At 45.1% G+C, this 25,738-nt stretch overlaps 1 protein-coding gene across 1 annotated transcript in view; it reads right to left on the bottom strand.

Moving 5' to 3' along the window:
- Positions 1-25,738, bottom strand: part of LOC132467316 (mucin-2) — an 85,392-nt gene that overhangs the window by 20,657 nt on the left and 38,997 nt on the right. Inside the window, exons 8-10 of the mRNA XM_060064530.1 lie at positions 13,741-13,927; positions 13,530-13,627; positions 13,058-13,211 (exon numbers count right to left, since the gene is read on the bottom strand). Of these exons, the coding sequence (XP_059920513.1) occupies positions 13,058-13,211; positions 13,530-13,627; positions 13,741-13,927 (439 nt within the window). The remainder of the gene's footprint in view (positions 1-13,057; positions 13,212-13,529; positions 13,628-13,740; positions 13,928-25,738) is intronic.

Genomic DNA, 25,738 nt, shown 5'->3' with positions numbered 1-25,738 from the left:
GTAATGTATGACTGACATATTATGATATAATATGGAGAACAGCTCTGTTTGTGAGGATAAAAAGCCTGGGATCTTATGATCGTGAGTGTCTTTGCAAACCTCACTCGGCTTTGTTGTTGCTTGTTTGCGGGTAACAGTAAAGTCTCGGTCAATACTTGCTCCGGACTCCTCGATTTCTTTTGCTATCTCTCAGTAAGTCGAAGTGTTAGAGAACTCGGGCATAGTTTCTACCACATAATTAGCGTCACAAACAGGATAGAAGAATAGTGAATCGCCAGCTGCTGGGCTGCAGGACGGGGCACGAGCGGATCACACAACCCCAGAGCTCATCAAATTCCCGGTAAGTTGGCTTACCATTAATTAATACGGTTGTTTGATCTGTTCCTGTCCCGTCTGAACGCTTGGCAGCAGGTAAAGTGTCTCTTCAATTAAACAAACCAAAATTATAGATAAAGAGAGAGAGAGAAATAGGGGACCTCCGGGAGAGATTGACGTGCGCGTGCACATAAGCCATGAGCGCTCTGGTGGCTTTAAATAACTAAGACGCTTTGTGGCTCTCAATTGATACGAGTTGTTGTTATTGGTATTTTGGTTAAGTAGGCCTACTGTAAGTCCTGTGACTGTCTTGTGGAAGAACAAATTAGTGGAAGTTCTACTAAGGACGGGGCGAGCGGGCCCGCAGGTCGAAGGAAACGGACCTGTAGGAATTTTCTGACAGTATCCTAATTGGAGTTGAGTTGTCAGTTAGAATTCAGTGTTGTGGATGAATTCAGTGGTTTTTATTTGAGAGGGACTTCCTTGGGATGCCGACTAGTGAATTTTCAATTCTAGTCTTGGAGCGGTTGAACTGCAGATCCTGCATCAATTGATCTTGGCATTTTGAGAAAGCAGGCTTCTCGCACTTTTGAATAGATAAGTTTCTTGTTTGGGGTACCGCTTGACTTGGTATTTTGAGAAGTTTCTTGTTTGTTCTTGATCTGGTCGAGTAGTTACTGTATGTGTTCAACCATTATTTTGAAGGGATAGGCTTGTTGTTTAATGTGCCGTTTGAATGAGTTTAATGTGCTGATCATGGACCGATTGAGATGTAGGTCTTGGATAAACTGAGATAGTTAGTTTGTAATTCTGATCTTGGCACTGCGAAATAATAGGTTTCTTGTTTGAAATTCTGTTTGATTGATTATATATCCGACCGTTCATGTTTTTAAGCAAAAGGCCAGTTTCAACGCTCTGTCAACATTTTATTTGTAATTAAAGACGAGTTAATGACTAGTTCCACTCAGCATCTTGTACCAAAAATTCGGCAATTTTCGATACGCTATAAAGATTTGCATAAATCGGTTTCTTTCTGTATTCAAGCCGTGATAGGATTAAGTTACCTCGGAGACTAGTACGGCCCGTTTTCTTTTAGTTTATTCTGTCATAAATAAATTAGACGGACAGAGAATAGTCAATTTGTTTGTAGTGAAGTGATGAATAAATGTTTGAACCTTCTTAGATTCAGCAATGTGATTAATCAACAATATTATATTGCTTAATCAACAATTGATTAAAGACTACCGCGCTGACTCTAACTGCAACCGGAGGGGGACGAGCAGAAATGGGGACGAGCAGAAAGCAAGAGAAGCAGGAAAAGGGCACGAGCAGTGCAGGGCTAAATATAGCCGGGACCCACATTCCAATCGGCAGGGAGGCAGAGAGAGAGATAGCCGCGCACGGGAGGAGTGCACATCTGAAGCCTTAGAGATAAAATAGAACATTTAAACTAACGAGTAGAATAAACTCAAATAAATTGGATTCATATATAGTGTATTTCACCAAAAATTGAATATGACACCAACAGCAGTAGAGATTTTGAGCAGAATCAATCCATTGCTCAGATGAGATAACAAGGATCTCTGAGAAAAGGGAAAAAAGGACAGCTAAAACAGGTACAATATGGCCCATGGGAGGGACTTTTGATCCAATAATGTGTAGGGACATGGAAAGTAGTAACAAGGAACTACAAAGCTAACAGAAGTGGAAAAAAGGCCTTAGAGAAGAGGGACAGGGAAAAGTTAGTACTAGCTTTGTTCCAAGAGGAGGGAGAGAGATGGCGAGCACTACTGAGGGCAGCTAGAGAAATAATAACTAATGACGAGGAGGCTCAACCACTGCCCCCGAAGGTTAAGCCACCGCCGTACGACACAGGATTCTACCCATTGATAACAGGCATGGTAGACATTAAAGGGGAAGTCACACTAACTGAAGAAGAGAAGAATTGTAACATACAGGGAAGGAGGGGCACACTCATACACTTGGACTGTTATGAAGAGATTGGGAAAGTAAGGGAAGAGTGTAACAATTCTGAAACTAGTTCTAATAATAATGAGCACAGGGACGAAATGCGAAAAATGCTAATGATCAAATTTGCAAAGGGCCTTCTCCAGGAAAGAAAAGGAGAGGAAGAAACACACAGAAGAGAACGAGGAGTCAGAGTAGGCAGAAAAAAAAAAGAGTAATACAAATGAAGGAGCAGTGGTGGGTAGTAACGCATTACAAGTAACGCAAATGAGTAAAAAAGTAAATTTATCGGGTGACGAGTACTTTTCACGTTCCTTTTTTAAGTCTGTAATTTTACTCTTACTCAAGTAAATATTTGATTTAGAATTCTACTCTTTACTCAATTACATTTTCCATTTTGCTTTCATTAAAATGAGTATTTTGATAAAAAACATTATCTTCGTTGACTGTAATACAAGCGTACACGTTAGCGACGCGCTTTCCCTAGGTAGCAACGTGAGTCGACCGTTACGTTGGGACTGAGGACTAAAAACGCATGGATACAGACGCGCAGGAAGATATTTTCGCCAGGGGGTGCGGATTTACGGTCCACGTAGGCTATAGTTTATATAATTCTAAAGAAACTATGTTGCACTGTATTCTGCAGACCACTCACAAACTTCGTCATTGTCGTGTCTGGCTCTGTGAGTGTGCGTGCATGCTATGTGCGTAGGCTGGATAAATCTGATTGCCCAATCAGCCAACCAAGTCAGTCTCGTTTGTAAGGTCTGCTTGATTGATGACTTGTATTTCTACTTTTCATGTATTTGCAATGCACTCGCCTGTTGTTAAAATAAAATATGGAAGAAATAACTTCCCTATAAGGGACATCATATGACGAGTGTTGCGGATGGCACTTCAAAAGCGTGCAGTAACATTAGGCTATTAGTTTATTTCTTACTCACAATTAGTTTAGTTAACATGTTTTAATGTAGCTCAAAATATATAAAAAATATATATAAATTGTGGGTGTGGTCATACGCAGTAGTTTCTGCCACACCGAAATGAAGGGGCACCGCACGCTACTGATTCTAACACGTTATGTCTTTTTCACTGATCCAAGCACTCCAATACAAAAATGTAAAGTAACTTGTAATTTGAGTAACTTTAAAACAAAGTACTTTTTTACTCTTACTCAAGTAGGTTTTCAAATTGGAATATTTACTTTTACTTAAGTAGATTTTGAAGGAGGTAATTTTACTTTTACTTGAGTATAGATTTTCAGTACTCTACCCACCACTGTGAGGGAGAGAGTTTGAGTGTGGATCCAGGGACAGAGGGGCCTGTCTGCACTAAAGCATTACAAAGCCTCCTAGCACTTGAGTCACATGAGAAGCATAGAACGCATGAGGAGAGAAGAGCACCCGACACGTCATCAGGAAGTTATCCTATTCCAGTTGATGGACAACAGGCATTCTCTCCCCCAGTACAACAGCCTCAGAGCCAATGGTCACCTACTCCACCCGTCACACATGTACTCATCCATAATTATGGGAACCCCACAAATGGAAATAGGCAGAATCAGTATAAGGGACCCCAAGGACAGTATAAAAAATAATCAAAAACAGGGATCCCAAGGACAACGCAGAGGTCCTTTAATATGTTATGGGTGCAACCAGGAAGGACATACTAAGAGAAATTGTTTAATTAACCCTTTTCCACCACAGCAAGGACAGGGCAACAGCCACCAGGGACAGGCGGGTCCCTTTATGGGACAGGGATACTAGGGGTGCCCAGAGAATTCACAGGGGGAGGGTCAGCTTGTTGCAATCACAAAACAGGCTGATGAGGATCCAATACTGCAGGTTCTGATAAATGACAGAGGCACGCCAATGGTGGCCGACACTGGAGAAACTTACACTTGCGTAGGTTCAAAATATGCTTCTCACCTCCCCATGGCAGGAAAATTCACCAAGAGAGAGAGAGAGAGAGAGAGAGAGAGAGAGAGAGATGATGAATTTGCACTGTACTGAATAAATTATTTGTGTGCTTGGGTGTATGAATATAGCCTGTGGCCCATTAATGACCCCAGTTTTGCACACTGGGACACTGGGATCGGTGACTCTTTGGTTCTGTATGTCGCGGCAACCTTGGAGACTCTCCAACGCGTCGTAGCGCCATGTGGTATGGATCAGTAGATCTTGGTACACAGAGTACTGGTGAAACACGGGTTGGTCCAGAGGGAGAAAGTGTTTGGAGAAGGGAGAGGAATGTAAAGAACGAAAAAGGACGGATGCGGACCGACCCAGCGGTAATAAATCAGCGGAGAGCTCTGTATGGGAGGAGTAGAGGTACATGGTGATCAGAGGACTTAGGAATAATTATCTAGACTCCGTAACATGAACAATTAGCATTAAAAGTTGTCTGCACACCACACATCCACAGAAGTCCAGGGGTTTAATGGCACTAGGGTATACAGTTGCACTCATCAAAAGAGGAGAGTGACCCAACCCAGAGGACTCTGCGGGAGCACGGTGGATAGGCACAGTACAACAGACCTTACGAGGTCCAAGTACCAAAATGACAACACAAATAAAATATTTCCTTAGGTGTTACGATAATAACAGACATTTTATTAAAAATTGATTTTATAATCTAGAAAAAACAATCTGCAATACTCAAAAAATGGACCAAATAAGTACAATAAAATGTTGTCCAAATTTCTAATTCATGTTATCCACAATGACAAATGTCATATAAAATAAATACGGTAAGTAAAAAAAAAAAAAAAAAAGGGTGTGTGTGTGAGCCTGTTCTCGTGTGTGTGTTACACGAGCCTGTTCTCGTGTAAAATGTTATCCAAATTTCTAATTCATGTTATCCACAATGACAAATGTCATTTAAAATAAATAAGTAAAAAAAAAAGGGTGTGTGTGTGAGCCTGTTCTCGTGTGTGTGTCAGGACCACCGAGGTAGGGGAGAATCCTCTCCTACTCAGAGTGATGGAATACACGAGGGGGTACTAAAAGCGTACTTCAGATAAAACAATGAGGTTAATTAGAAAATGGAAATAATGTATCGATTCGATGTTGACCAACGGAAAACTAGATAAGGACAACACAGAGAGACGTGTTGGGTACATAGTAGTGAATCATATCGTGGAAAACATCAAATGCAAATTTCAGGTAGAATAAAAGAAGAATAGATCTTCCAATTTAAATAGTTAGTGTAGGACAATCTGGTAGAATTATGAAGGGTATTGTGATAATGAGTAACGTTTAACCTAGAAGTGAGTCACCTAATATTCAAAATGCAAATTTTTATATTGTAATTTTTATTCTCCCTAGTTAAGGACAATAGGTGGATTGACGCTACATCTGCTGGGAAGGGATCCTACATGCTAGGTTCTCGATTTACATTCAGAAGTAGTGGGTTTACCTTTCCAATGCCATTACTCCTGCTGCAACACTTTTATAAAATGTTAACAATTGATAATATGATATTTTTCACCCAAATAAATTACCTTTAGATTCACCCCATCATACGCCCCCTCACACAAACAGGTTGAAGTAGTTGTTGTTGTTGTAGTTGCCCTGATGTGTACCCATTACTCATACACTTGGCTGCATGGGCAAATGGGACTGAAGACTCTGTCTCCATCCCTCCACGCAATCTATACTACCTTATGGGTGGGGATTGATTAACCGCGTTTACCTGGACACATCTGATCCGCATAGATTTCTATGCGGAATAGAAAATGATCAGATATACACCTCATTCGGAATACAATTATCTGTTTGGCATAGAATTCTATGCCGAATAGAAGAGGTGGTGTAGTCCGTTTTAATCGACATGTATACACTTATTCCGAATAGATTGGGGTTTAACTTAAGATCCCACCTTGAAGCCCGGGACAACCTAAAACAGGCACAGTCAGGATTACTTGGCAGGGTCACTGTGAGCACTTGATCATTTGACGAACTGCAACCATCACAGGAAGAGCCGGTTGGTGAAAGGTGGAGGGGGAACAGGAGTCAGATATGTCAGCTCTGGCAGCAGAGGTGGTGGTCTTGGAACGGGGCATGTCGCGTTTTATTCTGTTTAAACTTTGTGGTATAAAGCCCTACTAACGCATGAAATGTTTTCGGGTTTAGTGCATGACTTTGGGAACAGCGTGGGTTCAAGGCGGCTGATGTTAAACCCACCTATATCAACCTTTGGTTTTGGATATACTGACTTCGATTTCCCTTCCCAATAGATTGGTTTTAGTTTACGCAACACCAACAGCCGTCCAGGTGGAAGGAAGTACCACGTGGTATCACCTCAACCACTGCACAAAAGCCGCTCAACCCAAAACCAGGGATGAGCATGAGGAGGAGCGTGAGGAGAAGCCAGATGCAGACACGCCTGGGGCTGACCAACTACCCCGGGATCAGATCCAGTCGAGCCAGGAGTAACAGCCACACGATGATGCTGAAAATGGCGAGCCTGCTCCTGATCCTCTACAGGTTGGGCCAGATTCCGCTGGCTCAAGGACAGGAATCCCGAGGAATGATGAAACTATGGAGACAATGCAGACCTGGAACGGCCAGGAATCAGGGGCTGGTACTGAAGGAAGCGTAAGAGAGACACAGAACAATCCAGCCCTGACACATTCAGGAATAGTTAACAAGGAAGATAGAATAGTCTTATATGCTCAGATACCATCGCAAAACCAATTTAATGAATTTGTGATTACTGTCATGTCAGGTAAACAATCATTATGTGCATTAATCTTCCACCGGATGTATCAACTACCTCAGAGGAAAAGTCAGTGTGAATTGCATATTCAGCCAAAACCAATGAAATGGTGTCTGACAGCAAAGTCACAAAAGACATGGGACTACAACAGCGAGTATAAATTAGGTATGAAGGAATATTTGCTTCATACAGTAGTGTCAGAAAGAACATTCAACTTAACGCTAGAAGCAGAAGCTCCTTGTACAAACAAAAATCAACCGGGTAAGGTCGTTGAATTCAAACAAAGTAATTCAGGAAAATCTTCAGATAATAACAAAGTGAATACAACCGCAGCCACCGGTAAAGTAGATCAGGCTCCAGTTAGAGACAATGGGAAAGATTCACTTGCAACCGCTAATAAACTAAATTCAACTCTAGATGCAGGCGAGATTAATGGAACTTCTGACGTCAGGGATTTAGCACAACCTTCAATCACTAATGTTGCTTCTATTAGAAAGAAACAACAATACCAGCAATCACTAATGTAACCTATATAAAAGAAGAAACAACAATACCAGCAATCACTAATGTAACTCCCACTAGAGAAGAAACAACAATCATAAGTGAACAAATAAACACACTAGCAACAAATGGTACAGCGGCTACTGCTCAAAATAAAATAATACAGACAACAATGCTAACCAAAGTAGAGGTGACCCCAACAACGATATCAAAAGAGAATAATATAGAAACACTGGCAACTGCAATATCAATGGTCAATTATGAAATTATGATAAATGGGATCGCAATACCAACTCCCAAATCCGAAACCATTACAGCTGAAATCTTAACATCGTCATCGTCACATCGAGTTCACTTGAAAACAGATAGAGGTAGACAATTGTTATTTATGTAGTAGAAATCGTCAGAAAGCATTGTACGTAATAAATACTAAATTTAGTTGGGAATTATGTAGAGAAGAGTGGAGCAACAGTTCACTGAGTTCACTGAGCAAGAAAACAGTTCACTGAGCAAGAAAATTGTACGACAGCAAAAATAGAAGATAAGTACGGTGTGTGTTCAATGCAATGTTTATTTTACTTAGGATCAAGTGTCTTCAACATTTATTATGAAAAAAGTCCTCTGAACATAATTATGAGAAGATGTCTAGGCATGGACAAAACTCTATCAGAAAAAATAGGCGAAGTGACGGTGCCAAAAGGAACAGATTTCAATATAGAGGAGGGATTAGAATGTTACCAAAACGATGAAGAAAGCAAGGGTGTCAGAAATGTAGGCCATCTCCCAGAGGAACTATGTGGTATAATATGGAATATCACAAGACACGATATCAACCGGAAACTACTACGAGAACGACCACCTGTCATTAAAGGTGATCAGCATCCACAAGACCCAGAGCAAATAGCTAAAAAAGCATATATGTTAACCACGTGGCATGAATGTGTATTCTTAAAGGGGTAGTTCGGAATTTTGGACATAGGGCCTGATTCCCAAGTGAGCATTGGTATTCTTTATCACTGGAGACAGTTTGACACATTTCATTCAGTCCTTCTAGTTGCAGAGTTCGCTCCTGCTAGGCTAGCGCACGGCAACGGGCAATGCTAGCCTGCTATTAAAAACAGTCTTACCCACTCCACAGTACACCCGAGGTAAATCAATTATAACGCCAGACTATAGATTTAAATGTCTGTGTTGATAGAATAATGTTGGAAATAAATCTAACCTTGCATCGCATGAATCATCGAGGGACTACTTTCTCAGCAGAAGTGGAATTTTACTATGCGCCGGTTAGGTTTGTAACCGAATCACGACCGAAGAAGGTAAACAGAGAAGCGTGGGACAGAAGCGCAATTGAACGACTAGGCAACATGGTGGTTCAGTGTGCTTTTAGAAATTGGAGAAATAAGCGCTACAGATGGGCACCACAAAGTTTCCACCAATTTCCAGTGCGAGATCCAGAAAGGACTCAACTGTGGCTTGTTGCTGCTGGCTTGGACATCAAAACACTAGCTCGTACATGTACGGTTCGTTGGATACAACAAATTCCCCATAATCGTCTTCAAAAGCAGATGCATCGCTAAGTCCTCCAAACGTGGCCATATCTTGTTAATTGAATACGCTAATATAATTCCTTTGTTCACTGTACTCTGCGTTTGTAGCAATGACAGCGGCAGGTAAAAAAACTAGAGCCGGTAACCTAGGTATCAGTCCGCCGCTGCCGTAGCCTACTACCAGGAATATAACACTGCTGCTGAGACCCAGCAATTCCCTCAAAATGCAATGCAATGCAAGGTTGGTTTTATTTCTAACATTATTCTATAAACAGACATTTAAATGTATAGTCTCTCGTTATAATTGATTTACCTCGGGTGTACTGAGGAGTGGGTAACACTGTTTTTAATAGCAGGCTAGCATTGCCCGTTGACGTGCGCTAGCCTAGCACGAGCGAACTCTGCAACTAGAAGGACTGAATGAAATATGTTGAAAACTGTCTCCAGTGATAAAGAATACCAAAGCTCACTTGGGAATCAGGCCCTATGTCCAAAATTCCGAACTACCCCTTTAAGTCAGGACAGAGTGGTGGCGGATCATTTTTGGATCTGCGGCAATAAAATCCTTCGTACCACACTTCCTAAAGTGTGGAGAGGTAGATGCGCAAGAGTGCAAGTGGTTACGGAAATTGCAATATTGCTATCACTAGAAGGCGCTGTCGGTAACTTAGAAAGTACTAACCTAAATAGGCGGAAAAGAGCATACGAACCATACGAGAACATAAAAATTGACAAAATAGGACAACCCAGAGGCATACCCGAAAAATTGAAAGCACGAAGTGAAATAGCAGCAGGATTTGGGCCAGTAATCGTAATCGCTAAAAATACGGAATGGATCAATTCCATTTATTACAATCAACAAAGGTTTATTAACTACACGGATGATGCTTTATCTGCCTTAGGCGAACAACTGAAAGCCACAAGCGCTGTGGCTTGGAAAAATAGGCACGCCTTGTGTAACCAAGTTGGGATTTGGGTTCTAATTATTCAGAAGAATAAACAACATTATATAAGTGTATTATTTTTCATAATGTTTTTTGACGTTTGTGTAATGGTTGCAAACTTTGTAAATGTTATTTTATGTATTGTAAATGTTGTATATATCCTTTGCTTAATTGAACTGTGATATGGTCATCCAGCCAGGAGGGGGCGTGATTGTGTTTGTGGGTGAATGTGGAGAAGGCGGGAAAGTAGAGGAGAGGGAAGACGTGCTGGAGTTGGGAAGAAAAAGGAAAGACGTTCGTTGGATGGAGCACATGTTTTTCGATGGAGTACAGTCTGTTGATGACATATCAGCAACTCTGAAGATTCAAGATAAAGTTCAACACAAACTTTACTGAAAGCTCCACCGGAATAGTCCATATTAACGACCCGGTCAGTTAATTAACACAAGTAGCTGAACAGTAGTGGCCTGCTAACCAGCGCAGCTAGCGACGCTACTACAAGGGATTTTCCCGTGGACCGCCGCACCAGATAGTGGGTGTGACCACGAGGGTGTGACCACACACACACACACACACACACACACACACACACACACACACACACACACACACACACACACACACACACACAATGCATTTGGCTGCGAAAAAAAACAACAGGTGGTGAAATGCTCCAGATCTGGATCCACCATGGCCAAAAGACTAGTATGCCCCCCCCCCTTAAATAAATACTATGGCAGAATGAAGAATAAATTCATGCATTATCATTCAACTTGAACATGTGTTTTTACAGTATAGAGTGGTGGAGGGATGACCAACCCTGAAGTGAGCGTCGCCCTGGGTTCCCTTGACAAAAAGCCAACGGGTTTTTCCATTGGATTTTGGATTATTGCAGAAAAATTTGTATCTTTGAAGCACCTCCACAAAAACTGAAAATAAATAAATAAATAAAAATAACCATGCTCCAAAGAACGAAATGTAAACCAATGCATTCTGAATGGGAGTGTTTCTCTGATTTTTCCATGCTACACAGAACGAAATGTAAACCCATTCAAATAAAGACTTCATGGTCATAATAATTTAAATATCATTAATCTCCTGATTGTTTAGGGTGGTATTCTATTTTTTTCAACGGGGCTGCATCCAGTCACTTGACCGTCATGGTTGCTATGGTGGTTGCTATATCGACCGCCCCCTCTAATTCTTTCATGGCTCTAAAAATCACGCGGCAATGGAGCTGCCGTCAATTGTGTTGTTTTTGTCGTAAACTAGGGTCCGATGGTTAAAAAATAGACAGATATTCCAAGGTATCCTTAAAAGGCAGCTTGGATGTTTTTTATTTTCTGCAGTTTAGACTTCTTCTGTAACCTATTTTTGAAAGCAAAACACCAAGCTCATTGATTCAACGAGGCACGGTTATTTGAAACAATTTATTAAATATTTGTGAGAGGTCAAAATCATTTCAGTGTGGAACGTCGATGCAAAACATTCCGTAAACAATATGAAATCGATAGTGTGGACGGAGATCGTTTTCATTGCAAATGTGCGTTTTTATGTTTACCCGGGCAAGTGTGGACAGGGCCTTAGAAGTTAAGTTAACTTATCCATATCTCGGTTAAAATCAGATATGCCGCAGACAAATAAAGTTGAATTGTTAACTATTACAAATGCATGTTTTACGGTTTAAATTAATATTGCTTTTACAGGGCTCATCTCTTTAATACATATGATAAGTCATGCCAATTTAAGATCAGGTTAATAAACAAGGTGATGAAATGATTTTAAGTAAGGAGACCTCACTTCATATAACTGTGATGTGTAATATGTTACTTCATGTAACTATAATGTTTAATATGTAGCTACGTAATGCTTGAATTACTGCATATAATGTATTCTGGGCACCGTGGGCGGGAAGATAAATGTTAATGTAGAACGGGAAGGGCCCGTAGGTTAGAGCATTGTGATTGGTCAAGGAAGTCACCGATTTCGGGGCTACCTCACAGAGCCCGAGCCGCATGGGCCAGTTCTTTGCAAACCAACTCAGGTTCTGTTGTGACTCTGTGCAGTTACAATAAAAGCCTTGATCATTAAACCCTAGCCCTTCTCAACCAGTCGTATCTCGAGTATTAGACCATGGGTTTTATCCACGACAATGGCAATTACACGAATACGCACCTAAACGCAACCTGATTATTAACTATGACGTTATGTGGTAGGCCTATACAAGGAACCTCTCAACTATCTCTCACACACACAAACCTCAAAAGGTCTGTGTAAAGAACACACTGAAAGTGTGTTGATTTGTTCAACGTTTGAATAATTGACTAAGTTACGAAGTCTGAAGTAGTTGTGTCAGAATGGCCGGACGGCTCCGCCCCCATTCACTTCCATTGTAAAAAACAATACTTAAAAGTAGAATATCTTAAAAAGTTTAAAATATAAATAAATCGGAAAAGAGGCGCACGATTCCAAGCTTATCTGAATATTAAAAAATCTAGGTGATTAATTGAGGAAGGAGATAGGTCCCAATGTTTGTAGAGAATAATAAAGGATAAAGAATAAAACCAAAGAAGAACATTAGTTTGTATCTTTGTAGTTTGTATCAAGAAAGAAAGACCCATCATCACTGCCGGTGGCCTGTTGCCGTTGGACATGGCTAAAACCTGCTTTGCACATGCCTTCCCGCATCAGAGTCGGACGGGTATCCCACAAGTGATGCTCTTATTCCCGCTTGCTCTCCTTGCTTGACGTGATCTAGTATCTAGGATCGATTTCAATTTCATGCATTGAATTTTGTAGCTGAATTTTGCATGTTGAATTTGGGGACGTTTAAAATATTTGAGTTGAAATGTATACATTGAATTTTGCATCTGAATTGTGCATATTTATTTTAACATTGAAGATTTGATTTTGAATTTATGAAGATTGAAAAATAAAGTTTTATTTATCAGCAGCTGTGTGGGGCAGTTACTGTTTTAGATTCAACATTTTGTTGTTATATTTCCATGGCACTCATAAAATGAACGTTAAATTGTCCTGTGAGAGGAACTGCACACATACCCCATGGTGACTTTCCCCCCGGTCTGTGTGGACGGACCTCTCTTGTACCACCTGATGGAGGGAGGAGGGAGACCCCCCACATCGCACTGCAGCCGCAGAGACCCCCCCGGGGGCAATGTCATCCACTGGGGCCGCAAACTCACCGTAGGGGGCGCTGCGGAGAGGAACACAGACTGTTGTTCCACCCATTAGATAGGTTAGACTGTGATCTCATTGTCTTCACTTCAAAGTAAAAGTCAATGTTATGCATTAAAGCAGTTCTGTAATACTCTCTTCCTCTCTCACTCTCTATTCCCCTCTCTCTCCCTTCCTCTTCCTCTCCCCTCTATCTCTCTCTCTCTATGTCCGTCTCCCCTTTCCCACCCACTCACTCTCTCTTTCTCTCTATGAAGCATTTACATTTGAACAAATGACTTCAGGCTATGACTTATTACCTGTACTGTATGTGGTTTGTATGTTGACGATAGCATACCCAGAACTGTGAGGGTTACTCTTTTCGATGTGACAGATCGGTTGAGCTGCTGATTGGAGGCCCTGCAGAAGTACGTCCCGGCATCGTCCTTCAGCACTCTAGGAGAGCAAATAACAAGAACAACAATTTAAATAGACTCTGGAGTGTAGTACACAGGGGTACACACACTCTACACCCATTCAGTGGGCACCCCCCCTAGATCCAACCAGACCTGTGGAGGAGAAGATCTCCAGCAGGGGATGTGGTGAGGGGGGCCTGGGGCCCTAGGGGCCCGCCTTCCTTCACCCAGGACACTCGGGCGGGGGGGCGGCTCCTGGGAGCCCGGCAGACCAGAGTAACGTTATCCCCTTCCTTCACTGTCTTGTTTCTGGGCTGCTGGACAAACCTCCAGTCCATTCCTGGAAGGAAGATAGACATTTTTTTGATTGTTCTGGTTCTATCCCCCTGGTACAGTTGAGGTGGAGTGGACAGATCTTAGGGGAAGATTGGATCAGAAAACATTTTGACACTGCCAAATATGCCCGTCTTATGCACGCCTTTTTCCAGGTATGGTCCGCATGTTTACACTAACCAAGGTAATATACCGTATTGGCTACTTTACACATATTGGCTATTTCATTTTGATGTAAATGCTATTAGGCGGCTCCCCGGTTCCAGGGGAGGGACTTTGGTAGAGATGTTGCTGCCGTTTTTACACTGTCAAACAGCAGCGTGCGATGCCCCTTCATTTCGGTGGAAATGAAGGGAAACTACAGAAACTACTGGCGTATGACCACACCCACAATTTATATATATTTTTAACATGTATATTTTGAGCTACATTAAAACATGTAAACTGAACTAATTGTGAGTAAGAATTAAAAATAAACGAATAGTCTAATGTTACTGCACGCTTTTGAAGTGCCATCCGCAACACTCGTCATATGATGTCCCTTATAGGGAAGTTATTTCTCCCATATTTTATTTTAACAACAGGCTTAGCGAGTGCATTGCAAATACATGTAAAGTCATCAATCAAGCAATCCTTCGATTTGGAACTTGGCCCGACGATGTGTGCAAATCTCTCAATAACAACACTTTTGAAATCAGATATTTATCAATAACAACTTTTTAAATCAGGTATGAAATCAGGTATACAATTTTAATACCTGCTGAAATAAATAAATAAATAGTCTTCAATGCCAAAATATACAGGCGGAGTAATTAGATTTTAAACAACAACAGTCCTAGAATATGACCATGGGGCAGACTACTTTACGACCATATGGGCGTCTTATCGCGCGGATTGCAATTCTTATTGCAGCCTGCAGGGTTATACGAGAAACGAAAGTAACTTACGTATTGTAACTCTAGATTCTATGAGTATCGGCGCAGCCTTTTAAGGCTATCACTATTGGGTTATCCCTAGGGGTGAGCTAGCCTGGTTCTACCAGACTCTCGTACTTCACTTCATTTCATTTCATTTGTACAGAGAGTCTGGACCTAATCAATTGACAAACGTTAACTCACTTGAAGGCGGGTGTCTGTTGAAGTTTAAAATGATTGGATCTGCCCAGTGCCACTCTGGATCTGCCATAACCAATCGCTAACGTTTGGTTGTGACGCATGTCATGCGCCGGGAATCACGCGCAGGTTGTACAAACCAAACACCTTGCGCGTCTGCATGAAAATGTCCGTCAACGACAGCTGCAGGTTTTGTTCGTCGAATTTAATTTATCAGGGAAAAATTGCACATTGTAAATCAACTACCGACCTACAACAACAACTCAAACTGGCGTACGACTTTATCGTCATTGTTCTCAGACACGCCCTCTGTTCGCTGATTGGCGGCCGCTGTGGCGGCACCAGAAAACCAAATTACATGCAGCAGGTCCAGACCTAGTACTGAAGGGAAATTCAAATTGAGCGGAAGTACTTAGGCGGGCGGAGCCAGGCTAGGGGTGAGCCGTAGCACTGATAGCCTTTTAAGGCTATCGCTATTGGGTTAAAGGGCGAAGCACGATATAGTCTATGCCTCATTGGTCCTGATCAGTACAAGAAGAAACACAGCTACATACGCGCTAGTATCATGCGTCAGACGTAGCATAACATACGTCATGCGTCTGACGGGACGTCATCAACGAGCAGTTCTAATGTGTCTGATAAGACAAAAGAGCTCTCAGCATGAAGATTTGACTTCACCTCATATTGTTTAATATGTGAGGGGAATAGTCACGCAATCACACTCACTCTGACAAAGCACCTAGAACTGAGTGTGTCATAGAGCAGGGGTTCTCAAACTATATGGGGCCGGGGACCCCCCCATAGGGCAGAATTTATTTCAAGGACCCCCTCATAACCGCAACACAAATGTAATCATATAGGCTCATGTCTATTTTTTCTGTTAGATGCTTTTGAACTCTTTTATGCTTCAATCATTCAGTGCTAATACCACAATAGTGTTAAATAAGCATTTTATTGTATTTTGGCATAAATATGTAAATAGATTTTACACACAAATAGTTGGGCCATTTGGTAATTCATCACAGCAAATAACAATGAATGAAAGTGACAACGGTCAGTGCAAAAAACATTGATTTAACAGGTACAGAGAGAATCTAACTTTTTAACAGAGAGAGAGAGAGAGAGAGAGAGAGAGAGAGAGAGAGAGAGAGAGAGAGAGGAGATACAATTAACTGTAGAAACACAGTGGAACACAATGTAACAAGTGCAACATCAACTCTTTGATTAATCAAATCAAGTAGTGTTAACAGACAATACAAAAGCACTGATATAAGGTGACAATAATGCATACTCTTAAACAGAAAGAGAGATCAATAGGCACCCCATATTAAGATGAATGTGTCACTAATGAGATGGGTGTGCCTGTCTCTCACTACATAGTTTGTCCAGTCTTGGCGTGATGGACGATAAACAGACTCTAAGATCACTCTCTACATGGAGACGAGCTCTGTACTTTGTCTTCATTGCAGTCAAAGTTGAGAACGATGACTCGCTTAAGTAGGTAGTAGGAAATGGTAGCAATACCTGCATGGCCTGTGCTGTGAGCTCAGGATACTCACGTGAGAGGGAGGGCCAAAAGTCTACATGGCTCACCTGCTGGAATCGGGCCTTCAGAGTCCGATCACAAGATAAGTCCACCAACTCATCCTCTGCTTTGCTAGTGAGGCTGCTACATGTTACTCCTGGCGCAAAGGGATCTCGCACCCAGTCCCAAGCATCAGTATTCACGTCCGCAAAGTACGATTTGAAGTGCTTGCTGAGTGCAGTGAGGTGAGAGGTGGCTACCTCTTTCACTGCAGCAACTGACAGGTTGTTTGCGTGAAGATAATCCGTGAGTTGCGGGAACATGTCGGTCACTCCATCTTGGAGTCTTCTTCTCCATAGCTCAGTTTTCCTCATAAAAGCAGTTATTTTGTCGCTAACGTCAAGGATGGATGCATAGCGTCCCTGGATGGAGAGGTTGAGGCTATTGAGAATGTTGAATACATCGACAAGATATGCCAATTAGGCAACATACTCAGGGTCGGAAAAAAACTCTGCGAGGTCGGGCTTTTCATTCCTCAGAAACTCTGACATCTCGCTGCGTAGCTCGAATACCCGCTGAAGCACCTTCCCACGAGAGAGCCACCTTACTTCAGAATGGTAAAGCAGTGTGTCATGGCCCGCATCCATCTCCCGACAAAGTTGGCCAAACAAACGTGACTGCAATGCCCTCGACTTAAAGAGCCCATGCCATTAAAATCACATTTTTCCTATTGTTTGTTGAATAACATAGGTCTGAATAAGTTTGTGAGCTGTGGTAAGTTTGAAATCTATGCAGTTTGTCTGCTGAATGCAATAGGCAATGAAAGGAAAAAGGCAGAAGAAATTAGCCGATCTGGATAAGGTGACACTGTGACGTAGCGTTGTCAAATTATTATTCATGGCCCTGCCCACTTGGTTGGTTCGTAACCACCCACAAGAATTCTGAAGGAGTCGTGATTGTTCTGAAGGAGTCGTGATTGAGCTAGTGCTAAATGCAAATACGTGTATGGTAGTTGCTTAGTTCGTAGTAACAGGCTAGTTACAGAATTTTGAATGCAATTGCAGAACAACATCGAAGTACATGAACTGCGACATGCTGCCTGCCGCCGGTTGCCGCGAGGCACCACCGCCGCGAAGCACCACCGCCCGGCAGTGGGCAGCCGGGCGGTGGTGCCTCGCGCCGGCAGCACGCGGTTCTGTCTACTACAGATTGATGTGGAAGTGGAAGAACCAGAGACGTCGGAGAACCCGACGAAGTCCTTTGTGATTCATTATATCGTCTGGACGTGCACACAGCTTTTGTCCGTGATAATATGTATTATTTGATATAGATATCTATGTATTATATGATATTATTTAGATATAGAGCTCCAGGACTGTAACGCAAGTGTTGTACACTTCCTTGTTATTTGGATAACCGTTCTGCTGTTGGTGTGATGGCGCATAACACGTCGGACTCTCGTCTCTGGTATTTCTACAACGAGACTCGTAGTGGGGGTTATCTCAGCCATGGTTGAGAATGAATTGGGGGAAAGGAACTTTGGCTTTGACTCCCTGAAGTAGGCATGAACCACGACATGGAGGAGAAAGGGATTGTTGACCGCGGTCGTCTCCCGCGCCGGAGCCTCGCTGCCGATGGACCACCGCCTCGGCTTCAGGAGGCGGTGATTAGCGCTGACCGCTGCCGAGGCGGAGGGAAGCAGGGCTCAAGCGGGATACATTCGCGGCCAACAATCCCCTTCTCCTCCATGTCGTGGTTCATGTACTTCAGGGAGTCAAAGCCAAAGTTCCTTTCCCCCAATTCATTCTCAACCATGGCTGAGATAACCCCCATTACGAGTCTCGTTGTAGAAATACCAGAGACGAGAGTCCGACGTGTTATGCGCCATCACACCAACAGCACAACGGTTATCCAAATAACAAGGATGTGTACAACACTTGCGTTACAGTCCTGGGGCTCTACATCTAAATAATATCATATAATACATAGATATCTATATCAAATAATAGGCCTACATATTATCACGGCCAAAAGCTGTGTGCACCTCCAGACGATATAATGAATCACAAAGGACTTCGTCGGGTTCTCCGACGTCTCTTGTTCTTCCACTTCCACATCAATCTGAAGAAGACGCGGTCGTTTGAGATTCATCATAGCCTATCGTCTGGAGGCTCACACAGCTTTTGGCCGTGATAATATATATTATATATTATATGATATAGATATCTATGTATAATATGGGTTTCTAAGAGCCATTGCGATACATCCACCGTAAACAGAGCGCATGGTACCGTGGCTACAAGCTGCTCAGGGCCAGGTGATAATATATATTATATGATATAGATATCTGTATAATATGGGTTTCTAAGAGCCATTGTGATACATCCACCGTAAACAGAGCGCATGGTACCGTGGCTACAAGCTGCTCAGGGCCAGGCGATAAGATATATTATATATTATATTATATAGATATCTATGTATAATATGGGTTTCTACGAGCCATTGCGATACATCCACCGTAAACAGAGCGCATGGTACTGTGGCTACAAGCTGCTCAGGGCCACACCCCCACCCCCCTCCTTGACCTGCCTTGACACGCCCACTGAAACAGCGCGTTTGGGGGAAGCTCAATGGGCGACTGGTTCGGAGTGGCTGTAACTCTGCACCACAGCTGAATTTCGGGGACGTCTTTGAATACTGTGTTTGTGGCCCACTAATACCTATATTAAAGCATCCATAAAATAGCATGGCATGGGATCTTTAACAAAATTAACTGCAGTTACAGCTGTACTCAACACAAAGTGCAGATCTGGTTCCATACCTTTGGAGGCGAGCGCTTGCCGGTGCAGCATACAGTGCACAGATTTCACTTTGGGATTTACTGCCTTTATCCGAGCGACAACGCCGCTCTTTCGGCCCGTCATTGCTGCAGCTCCATCACTGCAAACAGCAACACATTTTTCCCAACTCATCTCATGGAACTCAAAAAACTCGTTCAGGATCTTGAATACCTCCTCGCCGGTTGTCCTGCCAGGGACCTCTTTGCAGAACAAGAAGTCCTCCAGAATGGCTCCATCCCACAGGTAGCGAACAAGAGTGATCAGCTGTGCTGCGCTAGCCACATCAGTTGATTCGTCCAACTGTATGGAAAATTGCACCTCACTGCAACAAAGTCTCTCCAGAAGCTGCGATAAGATATCACCCGACAGGTCATCGATCCTCCGCTTCACGGTGTCATCGGAGAGGGGTATGCTTTTTAATTTATTTGCTGCCTCTGTCCCGAGCATTATCTCACACATACCCACTGCTGCTGGGAGGATCAGCTCTTGTGCGATGGTATGAGGCTTCTTGCATTTTGCTATCTGCTGAGCCACTAAAAATGAAGCCTTCTGTGCCCTCTCAGACGTTGTGGCCAAATTAGTGAGTTTTGATCGTTGATGGATATATTCTTCACTTTTCCTCACAAAGAATTCCTTTGATTTATCACTGTGCTCCGGGTGCTTGGTTAGGAGATGACGCTTTAGCTTAGCGGGCTTCATTGATTCGTTCACTAACACTTGAAGACACACAACGCATATCGGCTTCCCACAACTGTTCTCAATAAATCCAAAGGCAATGTTGTTTTCATCGTACCTCCTCACTTTTCCGCTTTGTTTAGGATTATCAGTATTAGGCCTTTTTTATAAATATTTATCCATCGTGGATTCTCCTCAGTAGGCAACTTAAAAGTTTTCAGACTCGAGCATGCGTTGACAGGTTGACGCAATGTTAACAGAGTTACTATTGGCCGAAAATTAAAGCAGGGGGAGGGCTGAACACAATGCGCCTGTTTAATTGGCTTTTATTTAGTTATTTAGGTGCGAGATGTGAAGGTAAAACCTGAGGGAGTTTGACGTAATGCAAAAGCTGAGTGTTCATTGGTTTAACGTTACGCGGGAGTAATGACGACAGGCCCAGCATTTTTTCCATAAATACCGGTATGTTTATGTTGTAACAACAAGCTCTTCACGGACCCCCTGGCAACGCGCCGCGGACCCCCGGGGGTCCAGGGACCCCACTAGAACCTAATAAAAGAGCATGGGGAAGCCCAGGAGGATGCTGTGCAGATATCCTCCATAGGCATCCCTCTTTGCAGAGCGACAGAGGACGACATTCCTCTGGTCGAGTGAGCTCTGATAGTCTCAACCCCGGGGCGGAGCGCTGGCGCCCGGGTTGAGGCGGAGGGGGGGAGACGTGTCTCCAGAACTTCTCTCCTTCCTCGGACGCAGCCTGCATCTCGTCCACCATAGACGACAGGCGGGGCCCGAACAGCCCATCCGGGCTGATGGGACACTCCAACAACTGCCGCCTCATCGGCTCAGGGATACCTGGGGTCTGCTGCAACCACGGGTTCCTCTGGATGAGGTGCTGCCATGCCGCCGTCCGGGCCGCTGTTACCGCACTGGTGGAGCAGAGGCAGAGGATGACGCCGGCAGTTTTGGCCACGTTGACTGCCCGTTCGGCCAGACGATGAGGGTCGGCCGCCATGGTGGAGATGTCATGTGCCAGCAAAGGCGATGATGTTCATGACAACCTCCTACTGCATCATGCACTGATGCGCCCTGTCCGTGAGCCTGGTCGTCAGCAGGAGTGGGGCAGCAGCCGCCGAGCCCCTGCTTCACTCCAAAGACCGCGCACAGAGCGGGATCCAGCGGCGGTACCGCCCTGTAACCCCGGTCTGTCAGACCCTCCGTCTTCGTGACCTGGATGAACGTTTTCACCGGGGCTCCGAGCTTCCCGGGCTCCGCCGCAGCCCCACTGAAGTATGGTCTGATGGCGAGAAACATCGGCCAGATCGGGTCGAGACAGGCGGGGCGTATCGCGGCCTCGAGCCCCCGGATTCCATGCAGCTGGTTCGGGCGTCGGGGGGCCTGAGGCATGGGCACCGCAAGGCCGAGGTTTGCGGCTGCCCTGGCGATAATGCCCGGAAGCTCTGCCACCAAAGCTCCAACCACTGGAAGTGAGGTGGTGGCAGAGACGGGCAATGCTGCTGCCCGGGCTCCGACCCCTCCATCCGGAGAGGGGAAGCCGGGGGAGGCGCCCCCTCCTCGCCGAGGTCGGAGTCGTCCGACTCCGAGTTCGCGAGGAGGGAGAGGGCATCGTCGAGCGGGACGGTGAAGTCGTCGGCACCTTCAGCGATGGCGGCGGCAGTGTCGGCCCTGCGCTGTTGGCATTCCATCGACAGCGTCTCACAATGCTGACACAGGCAGAGCGGCGAGAGCGCCAAGAGATAGATGAGAGCATGAAGAGAAGAGAGCATGCTCATGCCCCAGGCAGCCCTCGCACACTTCATGGCCGTCATGAAGCAAGATGTAACCCGTGTTACATGACTTGCAGATGCTGACCGTCCTGGAGTCCATGTTCGTATCCATTCAGTAGGCTAGGAACGCTGAAGAAAATGGGAGCCGAACGTCCGCCGGCGCCTGCGTATATCTGCGAACTGCGGATGTAAATGAGGCCCGCGGACGTGATTGAGACCCACGCTGTTGGTGGGCGGGGATTACAAATTTTTCAGTGCTACGGCTCACGCCTAGGGAGAACCCACGTGGGCAACGATGGAGACACCTGGAGAGGCGTGGTGGGGAGGAACGGCCTCCCTGATCTAAACCCGAGCGGTCGTTTGTTATTGGATTTCTGTGCTAGTCATGGATTATCCATAACGAACACCATGTTCGAACATAAGGGTGCTCATAAGTGTACCTGGTACCAGAGTACCCTAGGCCGAAGATCGATGATCGATTTCGTGATCCTGTCTGATCTGAGGCCGCATGTTTTGGACACTCGGGTTAAGATTCAAGATTCAAGATGCTTTATTTATCCCTAGGGAAATTACTGTGCAACAGTTACAATACAAAGGTGGGAAAGTAACACAGGGTTAGAGTCAAAATAGATAAAATAGATGGAAATAAAATAAGTACAAACTAAATAAGTGAAAAGGAGCGATTGGATAAAAGTGGTATTAGTGGTAAAAGTGGTAAAGTGATAAATATTATAGCAGCAATTGTTGGCAGCATAAATTAACTAAAGTGATTAATTGAAAATTGGGTAAAAATAAATAAATATATAAATAAATAAATTGGGTAAAATAAATAAATAAATAAATAATAAAGTGACATTGGTCTCAGGGCATAGTGTCTCCACGGTCCCTTCTGCAACCGGAGGTAGATGCATTAAACAGTCTGATGGCCACAGGAAGAAAATACTTTCTGTGTTACACCGGGGGAGGATGAGTCTGTTGCTGAAGGTGCTTCTGCTCGAGGTCAGCACCTGGTGGAGAGGGTGAGCATTGTTGACCAGGATATTGTGTAGTATACACAGCATCCTCCTCTCAGACACCACCACCAAAGAGTCCAGCTGGACCCCCAGGATGGAGCCAGCCTTCCTGATGATCCTACCGATCTTCCTGGCATCTGCTGCCCTCAGCCTGCTGCCCCAGCACACAACTGCAAAAAAGATGGCACTGGCTATCATCGGTAGAACATCCTCAGAATGACCGGAGCTTCCTCAAGAAATAGAGTCGACTCTGGCCCTTCTTGAAAACAGCCTTGGTGTTCTTGGCCCAGTCCAGTTTGTTATCCAGGAATACTCCAAGGTATTTGTAATCCTGGATAACATCCACAGTCACACCGTTGATGGAGATGGGTATAGGGGCAGATTTCCTCCTGCGGAAATCCACCACCAGCTCTTTAGTCTTGGTGGGGTTGATAAGCAGATGGTTAGTTGCACACCACTCGATAAAGGAGTCCACAACGCTCCTGTACTCCTCCTCCTTCCCCTCACTAACACAGCCAACAATTACAGAGTCGTCCGCAAACTTCTGCAGGTGGCAGGACTCAGAGAGGAACTGAAAGTCTGAGGTATACAGGGAGAACAGAAAGGGGGAAAGAACAGTTCCCTGAGGAGCCCCAGTGCTGCTGACCACAGTATCAGACACACCGTCCTGCAGTCTGACATACTGCGGTCGACCTGTCAAATAGTCCGTAATCCAGGAAACCAGGGGAGGGTCCACCTGCATCGCCGTCAGCTTACTCCCCAGCAGAGCAGGCCGGATGGTGTTGAACGCACTGGAGAAGTCCAAGAACAGGATTCTCACAGTGCTTCCCGGACTGTCCAGGTGGGCGCAGGCACGGTGGAGCAGGAAGATGATGGCGTCCTCCACACCTAGTCTCGGCTGGTAAGCAAACTGAAGAGGGTCCAATGATGAGCTAGCCAAGGGCCGAAGAAGTGACAGGACCAGCCTCTCCAGGGACTTCATCAGGTGAGACGTCAGTGCCACCGGTCTGTAGTCGTTGAGGATGCTGGGACGCGCCTTCTTCGGTACAGGTACCAGGCAGGATGTCTTCCACAGTACAGGGACCAGAGAGGGGCGGAACTGTCAACCGACCACCATCTGGTGGTTAGTTGGATCAGGGAATGGGGGAAATTTCCGGATTGACCTGGTAAGCCCAAACGAGTAGTGCGGGTGAATTGGGAACGTCTGGAGGAGGCCCCCGTCCTAGGTATCTTCAACTCACACCTCCGGCTGAGTTTTTCTTGCATTCCTGTGGAGGTTGGGGGCATTGAGCCGGAGTGGGCTGTGTTCAAAGCCTCCATTGCTGAAGCTGCGGCGGCTAGCTGTGGCCTCAGGGTCTTAGGCACCTCAAGGGGCGGTAACCCTCGGACACCGTGGTGGACACCGGTGGTCAGGGAAGCCGTCCGATTGAAGAAGGAGGCCTTCCGGGATATGATATCCTGGAGGACTCCTGACTCGGTTCCAGCGTACCGACAGGCTGGAAGGGCTGCAGCTGCTGCCGTGTCGGAGGCTAAGCAGCGGGTGTGGGAGAAGTTCGGAGGAGAAGGACTTTCAGTCAGCACCAAAGTGTTTCTGGAAGACTATCCGGCACCTCAGGAGGGGGAAACAGGGAACCATCCAAGCTGTGTACAGTAAGGATGGGACTCTGTTGACCTCAACTGAGGAGGTCGTCGGACGTTGGAAGGAACACTTTGAGGAACTCCTGAATCCGAATAACACGCCCTCTATGTTGGAGGCAGAGCTCGAGGTTGATGGTGTTTCGTCGTCAATTTCCCTGGTGGAAGTCACTGAGGTAGTCAAACATCTCCGCAGTGGCAAAGCCATAGGGATTGATGAGATCCAGCCAGAATCGCTAATGGCTCTGGGTGTTGAGGGGCTGTCATGGTTGACACGCCTATTCAACATTGCGTGGGAGTCGGGTACAGTGCCAAAGGAGTGGCAAACCGGGGTGGTGGTTCCCCTGTTCAAAAAGGGGGACCAGAGAGTGTGTGCCAATTTCCGGGGTATCACACTTCTCAGCCTCCCTGGTAAAGTCTACTCCAAGGTGCTGGAAAGGAGGGTTCGGCCAATCGTCAAACCTCAGATTGAAGAGGAACAATGCGGTTTTCGCCCCGGACGTGGAACTACGGACCAACTATTCACTCTCGCAAGGATCCTGGAGGGGACCTGGGAGTATGCCCATCCGGTCTACATGTGTATTGTAGGCGTATGACCGGGTCCCCCGGGAGAAACTGTGGGAGGTGCTGCTGGAGTATGGGGTAAGGGGGTCTCTCCTCAGGGCCATCCGATCTCTGTACTCCCAAAGCGAGAGCTGTGTTTGCGTCCTCGGCAGCCAGTCAGTTTCGTTCTCAGTGGGTGCTGGTCTCCGCCAGGGCTGCGCCTTGTCACCAATCCTGATTGTGATATACATGGACAGGATATCGAGGCGTAGTCGTGGTGGGGAGGGGTTGCAGTTCAGTGGTCTGAGGATCTCGTCACTGCTTTTTGCAGATGATGTGGTCCTCATTGGATCATCGGCCTGTGACCTTCAGCACTCACTGGATCGGCTGGCGGCCGAGTGTGAAGCCGCTGGGATGAGGATCAGCACCGCTAAATCTGAGGCCATGACTCTTAGCAGGAAACCGGTGGATTGTTTACTCCGGGTAGGAAATGAGTCCTTAGCCCAAGTGAAGGAGTTCAAGTATCTCGGGGTCTTGTTCGCGAGTGAGGGTACGATGGAGCGTGAGATTGGCCGTAGAATCTGAGCAGTGGGGGCGGTATTGCGTTCGCTTTACCGCACCGTTGTTACGAAAAGAGAGCTGAGCCGCAAGGCAAGGCTCTCGATCTACCGGTCGATCTTCGTTCCTATCC

This window comes from Gadus macrocephalus, chromosome 11 (genome assembly GCF_031168955.1).
Source record: "Gadus macrocephalus chromosome 11, ASM3116895v1".
Classification (NCBI taxonomy): domain Eukaryota; kingdom Metazoa; phylum Chordata; class Actinopteri; order Gadiformes; family Gadidae; genus Gadus; species Gadus macrocephalus.
Note: the sequence above shows the minus strand (reverse complement) of the source record. Positions and strands in the feature narration are given on the sequence as shown.